Source organism: Rana temporaria, chromosome 2 (assembly GCF_905171775.1).
Source record: "Rana temporaria chromosome 2, aRanTem1.1, whole genome shotgun sequence".
Classification (NCBI taxonomy): Eukaryota; Metazoa; Chordata; class Amphibia; order Anura; family Ranidae; genus Rana; species Rana temporaria.
This window is the reverse complement of record NC_053490.1, coordinates 12,563,367-12,570,714: the sequence shown is the minus strand read 5'-3', so window position 1 is coordinate 12,570,714 and position 7,348 is coordinate 12,563,367. Positions and strand designations below refer to the sequence as shown.

The window sequence follows — 7,348 nt, the reverse complement described above, 5'->3', positions numbered from 1 at the left end:
TCGGATGAAGCCAATTTTCAGGTGTATCTAGTTTTGTGGGCATGGCGCATAGATACAACGGCGCATATTTACACTTAAGCAGTGTATCTCGAGATACGTCGGCGTAAGTGCTTTGTGAATCCGGGCCATAGTGTCTACAAAATAGGGGATAGATTTATGGCATTTTTATTATTATTATTATTTTTTTTTATTAGTAATTGTGGTGGTCTGAGATTTTTATCGGGACAGCGATATATTGCGGCGGACACATCAGCCATTTTTGACACATTTTTGGGACCAGTAACAATTATACAGCGATTAGTGCTATAAAAATGCACTGATTACTGTATAAGTGTCACTGGCAGTGAAGGGGCTAACACTAGGGGGCGATCAAGGGGGTAAATGTGTTCCCTCATGTGTGTTCTAACTGTGGGGGATAGGACTGACTAGGAGAGATGACAGATCAGTGTTCACAATCAGTATGAACACACGATCAGTCTCCTCTCCCCTGGGAGAACCAGGATCTGTGGGCCGGATTCAGATACATTGGCGTATCTGTCCGGCCCGCTCTAACTTTGGGCGCAACTTCTTTATTCACAAAGAACTTGCGCCCTTAGTTAGAGCGGCGTAGCGTATGTGTTGCAGCGTAAGGCCGTGTAATTCAAATGGGGATGTAGGGGGCGTGTTTTATTTAAATTTCCCTTTTTAAATTACCCCGCGTTTTTTCCGTTTTACTTGAACGGCGCATGTGCCGTTCGTAAAATCTCCCAGTGTGCATTGCTCTAAATGACGTCGCAAGGACGTCATTGCTTTCGTCGTGAACGTAAATTAAGTCCATCCGTATTCGCGAACGACTTACGCAAACGACGTTAAAAATTCAAAATTCGACCCGGGAACGACGGCCATACTTAACATTGGATACGCCACATATAGCAGGGGTAACTATACGCCGGAAAAAGCCAAACGCAAACGACCTAAAAAAAAATCGCCGGGCGGTCGTTCGTTTCTGAATCGGCGTAACTCCTCATTTGCATATTCCTCGCGTATACAAATGGAAGTGCCACCTAGCGGCCAGCGTGAGATTGCAGCCTAAGATCCGACAGATCTTAGGGAGATCTATGCGGAACCTGATTCTATGAATCAGGCGCATAGATCCGACCGACGGAACTCAGAGATACGACGGCGTATCAGGAGATACACCGTTGTATCTCTATCTGAATCTGCCCCTGTGTGTTTACACACACACAGATCCTGGTTCTCGCTTTGTCACGAGCGATCGCTGGTGCCTGGCTTTCATCATGCCCCCTAGTGGCCAAAAGGCGAAGCGACATAAGGTAACGCCGCTTTGCCCAGGGGAGCCAACCTGCAGCAAAAGTAAAACTGCAGCGACTGGTCCTAAAGTGGTTAAAAGGTTCCTGTTTAATCCCTTATTGACCCTTAATATCTACTCTAATTAGCCTTAATTAACTCCTTATGCCGGGTACACACAAGAGGATTTATCCGCGGAAACGGTCCTCCGGACCGTATCCGCGGATAAATCCTCTGGCGGATTTTGATCTCCTGGTTGTACTAACCAGGAGATCAAAATCCCCGCGGAATTCCGTCCGCGGTGACGTGTCGCGCTGTCGCCGCGATGATGACGCGGCGACGTGCGCGACGCTGTCATATAAGGATATCCACGCATGCGTCAAATCATTACGACGCATGCGAGGGATGTGTTCGGACGGATCGATCCGGTGAGTCTGTACAGACCACCGGATCGATCCGCTGGAGCCGATTCCAGCGGATAGATTTCTTAGCATGCTAAGAAATTTTTATCCGCTGGAAATTGGTCGGCCCGAAAAAAATCTGCGGAAAAAGATCCGCTGGGTTGTACACACCAGCGGATCTATCCGCTGGAACTGATCCGCAGATCAATTCCAGCGGATAGATCCTCTCGTGTGTACGGGGCCTTATTCTCCTTCTCCATTTATTTACTCTTTTCCTGCTGATCTTTTTTGTTAGCTTCTCTTTTATAAACTATTAATTATTTAAACTTTATTTTTTTTGCTTTGTTCGGTAATAGTTTTACACCTTTAACATATATTTACATATTTATCATACATTGAAAAAAAAGCATACAAATTTAATATATATATTTTTTTAATTTTAATTGTAAATAACTTTTCAATGCTTTGTACCATTGCTGATAGCTGAAGTGTACGCAAAACAGTTGCGGTAGGTATCGATAATTGGTATCGGCAAGTACTAAAAAAAAGTATTGGTACCTGTGCATCCCTACTACACACTCAGGGCACTCCCCTATCTGCATAGTAAAAAAAAAGTTAGGCATACACTGGTTAGGCCTCTTCACCCCCTCTTAAAACTGTTCTGTGCTAATTAATTTTACACTGCATTATCATCTAGGCCTTTTAGTTCTTGTATCAGAACACATTCACCTAAACCACCCCACATTTTATCATTCACCTGTTTGTGTATCATTTACAGTGCCTTGAAAAAGTATTCATACCCCTTGAAAGCCAAAAAGGTAAATTTGAAGTTTTATGTGCTAGACCAGGGGTCTCCAAACTTTTCAAACAAAGGGTCACTTTATTGCCCTTCAGACTTTAGGAGGGCCGGATTGGGGCCAGCAAGGGAAGAAAATGTCACGGCCCGGCATCAGTAAAAACATATATGGCCTCAGGGTTGGTGGTCAATAGGAAGAGGAGTATTCCCCCTATTAGTAGGAGGAACAGTATGCCATCATTGGTATCAGTGGATAATATAGTGCCCATTTGTTGGTGTCAATGGGAGGAATAGTACCTCATATCAGTGGAAGGAATTGTGCCCCAAGGGCCGGATAAAGGCTAGCAAAGGGCGACATCTGGCCCTCGGGCCGCAGTTTGGAGAACCCTGTGATAGACCAACACAAAGTAGCACATAATTGTGAAGTGGAAGGAAAATGATACATGGTTTCAAAACTTTGTAGAACCACTCTTCGCTGCAATTACAGCTGCAAGTCCTTTTGGGGGTGTCTCTACCAGCTTTGCACATCTAGAGAGGGACATTTTTGCCCTTTTTCCTTTTCAAAATAGCTCAAGCTCTGTCGGATTTACTGGAGAGCGTCTGTGAACAGCAATTTTCAAGTCTTGCCACAGATTCTCAATTGGATTTAGGTCTGGACTGTGACTGGGCCATTCTAACACATGAATATGCTTTGATGTAAACCATTCCATTGTAGCTCTGGTTGTATGTTTAGGGTTGTTGTCCTGCTGGAAGGTGAACCTCTGTCCCAGTCTCAGGTCTTTTGTAGACTCTAACAGGTTTTCTTCTAAGATTGTCCTGTATTTGGCCCCATCCAACTTCCCATCAACTCTGACCAGCTTCCCTGACCCTGCTGAACATGATGCTGCCACCACCATGTTTTACAGTGGGGATGGTGTGTTCAGGGTGATGTGCAGTGTTAGTTTTTCACCACACTTTGCTTTTAGGCCAAAGATTTTGGCCTCATCTGACCAGAGCACCTTCTTCCACAGGTTTGCTGTGTCCCCTCCCCCACATGGATTCTCACAAACTGCAAACAGTACTTCTTATGGCTTTCTTTCACCAATGTATTTCTTCTTGTCACTCTTCCATAAATGGCAGATTTGTGGAGAGCAAGACTAATAGTTGTCCTGTGGACAGATTCTCCCACCTGAGCTGTGGATCTCTGCAGCTCCTTCAGAGTTACCATGGGCCTCTTGGCTGCTTCTCTGATGAATGCTCTTCTTGCCCGGCTGGTCAGTTTAGGTGGACGGCCATGTCTTGGTAGGTTTGCAGTTGTGCCATACTCTTTCCATTTTCCGATGATGGATTGAACAGAAGCTCCGTGAGATGTACAAAGCTTGGGAGATTTTTTATAACATAACCCTGCTTTAATCTTCTCCACAACTTTATCCCTGACCACCTAATCAGATGACTTCTGAAGGCATTTGGTTCCACTAGATTTTATTTAGGACTATCCGAGTAAAGGGGGCTGAATACAAATGTACCCCCCCCCCCCCACACACTTTTCAGATATTTATTTGTAAAAAAAAAAAAATTTAAAACCATTTATCATTTTCCTTCCACTTCACAATTATGTGCCACTTTGTGTTGCTCTATCACATAAAATCAATTTTTACATATGTATGTATGAATCATTTTTCAACGCAATGTATGCTTATGTGTCTTATGCCATGTACACACGATCGGTTTTCCCGTCGGGAAAAAGTTGGATGTTTTTTCCGACCGAATTCCTCTCAAGCCTGCCTTGCATACACACGGTCACACAAGAGTTCGGTGAACTTTTGACTGCCAAGAACTGCCAAAAATACGGTGACGTAAAAGACTACGACGAACCGACAAAAGTTCTATGCTTCCCGTCGGGAAAAAGTTGGATGTTTTTTCCGACAGATGTCCTCTCAAGCCTGCCTTGCTTGCACACGGTCACACAAAAGTTCGGCGAACTTTTGACTGCCAAGACCGCGGTGACGTAAAAGACTACGACGAGCCGCGAAAATGAAGTTCTATGCTTCTGAGCATGCGTCGATTTGTTTCCGAGCATGCGTCGGAATTTAGCGCGTCGTGATTTGTACACACGATCGTAAATTCAGATCAGTTTTTTTTCCTGGCGGGAAAAAAGAGATCCTGCAGTTTTCCTGTTGGAAAAAGTCTGATGGAGCATAACCACGGTCGGGATTGCCTGACCAAAAGCTTTCATCTGACTTTTTCCAACAGGAAAACCGATCGTGTGTACGGGACATGAGCAGTCAGAAAAACTTTGGGGCAGATCCACAGAGCGAGTATACCGGCGTATCTTCTGATACGCCGGCGTACTTTCAAATTACCCGCGTCGTATCTTTGGTTTGAATCCTCAAACCAAGATACAACGGCATCTGGGTTAGATCCGACAGGTATACGTCCTCGTACGCCTTCGGATCTAAGATTCACTACTTCGGCGTCCGCTGGGTGGCGTTCACGTCGTTTTCCGCGTCGGGTCTGCAAATTAGCTATTTCCAACGATCCACGAACGTACGAGCGGCCGGCGCATTTTTTTACGGCGTCTCTAGTCGGCTTTTTCCGGCGTATAGTTAAAGCTTGTATTTCGTCGCGTATAGTTAGACCTGCCATGTTAAGTATGGCCGTCGTTCCCGCATTTATTTAGATTTTTTTTTTTTTTGCGTAAGTCGTCCGTGAATCGGAATGGACGTAATTCACGTCTAAGTTAAAAAAAAATGACGTTGTTGCGACGTCATTTAGCGCAATGCACGGCGGGAAATTTAGAAACGAAACATGCGCAGTTCATTCGGCATGGGGACGCGCTTCATTTAAATGAAACACGCCCCCTAATCGCTGATTTGAATTCCGGCGCCAGAGATAGACTACGCCGCCGTAACTTACGGCGCAAATTCTTTGGGGATTCGAACCAAAGCCAAAAGTAAGTTACAGCGGCGTAGCGTATCTCACATACGCTGCGCCCATCTATTTCTATGTGGATCTGCCCCTTTGCTCCTATGAACTAAACGCCTTCCTAACAACTTTTACCAAAGTGTTTTTTATTTCTTCGGTTCTAAGGCAATATATAATAGGACTGGCAACATGAGGCACAAATGTATAAAGGCAAATAAGAAAAACATTGAAGTCTGCGTTGGAGATCAATTGGAATTGATTATAGGTGTAAACAGCCAGCCTGGGGACGAAGTAGAAGAAGATGACGAAGCCATGTGTGGTGCACGTGTAAAACAATTTTTGCCAATTCTCAGAGCCGGCCATCAATCGGATCTTCCAAACTATGATTACATAGGAAAAGATAATAAAAGAAAGCGGGAGCAGGTGAACGACCAAGGCAATGATAAATACGATCCTCCTGGTCATCAATGAGTTCACACAGGACAAAATGGAGACTGGCGTCAGGGAACAGAAGCAGTTTTTGATTTTGTTTGGCCCACAGTAGGGTAACTGGGCCCCCATAATTGCAATGCTTAGTCCAATCATGGCTGAAATCAACCAAAAGATAAGACAAATGAGCAACAGAAGTTTGTTGGTAATAATGGAACAGTAATGAAGGGGCCTGCAAATTGCAACAAACCGATCGACAGCCATTAACATGATGATGAACGAATCCAGGGAACCGAGACTGTGGACAAAAAACATCTGGAGAAAACAGGCAAAGAAGGACAGGGATTCATGTCCGAACCAGTACTTGGCAATCATTTTTGGCAAGGTCGCCGTGTCCATGATGAGGTCGGAGAGGGCCAAGTTTGCAATCACCATGTACATTGGCTGGTGTAGGTGTTCTTTTAGAATGATCAACCCTATCACAGTGGCATTGGAGAAGAGAGACACATTATAGATGAGGAAGAACACCGCCGACACAGCAGCATTATACCTCTCAGTGAGACCCGGGAATCCAAGAAGAACAAACTCGTAGACGCCGGTTTGATTGGCCATTGAGTTGGTGGAAATCTTCCATAGGCAAATCTATGGAAGGAAAGTGTAAGACAGCGAAAATAAATGACTAATTCCAGTTCTACAAAGTACTTCAAGATTATACAAAGCCAACATTTCTATTTTTTATCTATGGTTGCTGGAATTAGATGGACTTTTTTCAAAGGGACACTAAGGCCCTGTACACACAATTATCTAGATTCAGAAAGGACTTACGCCGACGTATCTTCTGATACGCCGTGTAAGTCCACGGATGCGCCGTCGTATCTATGCGCCTTATTCAGCAAACAAGATACGCCTGGATTTTGGCTTGATCCGACCGACGTAAGTCTCCTACGCCATCGTATCTTGAGCGCTTATTTACACTGGCCGCAAGGGGCGCTTCCATTGATTTACGCGTCGAAAATGCAAATGACCGAGATACGCCGATTCACGAACGTACTTGCGCCTGTCGCTGTAATCTACGCCGTTTACATAAGGCGTACGTCCGGCGTAAAGTTATTCCACCTAAAGCTGATGTAAGTCATGTTAGGGTATGGACGACGGAATAGCCGTCGTATTTTACGTCGTTAATGTAAGTCGTACGTGAATGGGGTAAGGTCTTTCGGACCGTTCTCATCAGATTGACCGATCGTTTGTACGCGGCCTTACAGTTACAACCGGCCCTTTTAAGGGTAATCATAATGCTGATGCGGCCCACAATGAAAGTGAGTTTGACACCCCTGACATAGACCATCCTCTTCACCGCCATTGATGTCGTCCCTTCCACGAGTGGTTCAAGCCTCGCTTTTAGATCTCTCTACTGCAGGGTAGTAGGACGGTCTATGTGGATTGCTTTACCCCGGATCCCTGCATACTTAGATGTGCCTCTTTTAATCATCAACCATGTGAGTTGCTGAATGTTGTACCTTCATTGAATGTA

General features: G+C 44.8%; 1 protein-coding gene across 1 annotated transcript; it reads right to left on the bottom strand.

The window, feature by feature from the left end:
- Positions 1-5,461: 5,461 nt before the first annotated feature.
- Positions 5,462-6,585, bottom strand: LOC120928473 (olfactory receptor 1M1-like). Its single transcript, XM_040339569.1, has one exon. The coding sequence runs from the start codon at positions 6,427-6,429 to the stop codon at positions 5,491-5,493; it is 939 nt and encodes a 312-aa protein (XP_040195503.1). The 5' UTR covers positions 6,430-6,585; the 3' UTR covers positions 5,462-5,490.
- Positions 6,586-7,348: the final 763 nt, after the last annotated feature.

Bases quoted from the DNA above. Each gene is read 5' to 3' on its own strand.
- LOC120928473 (XM_040339569.1), bottom strand. From the start codon at position 6,429: ATGGCCAATCAAACCGGCGTCTACGAGTTTGTTCTTCTTGGATTCCCG.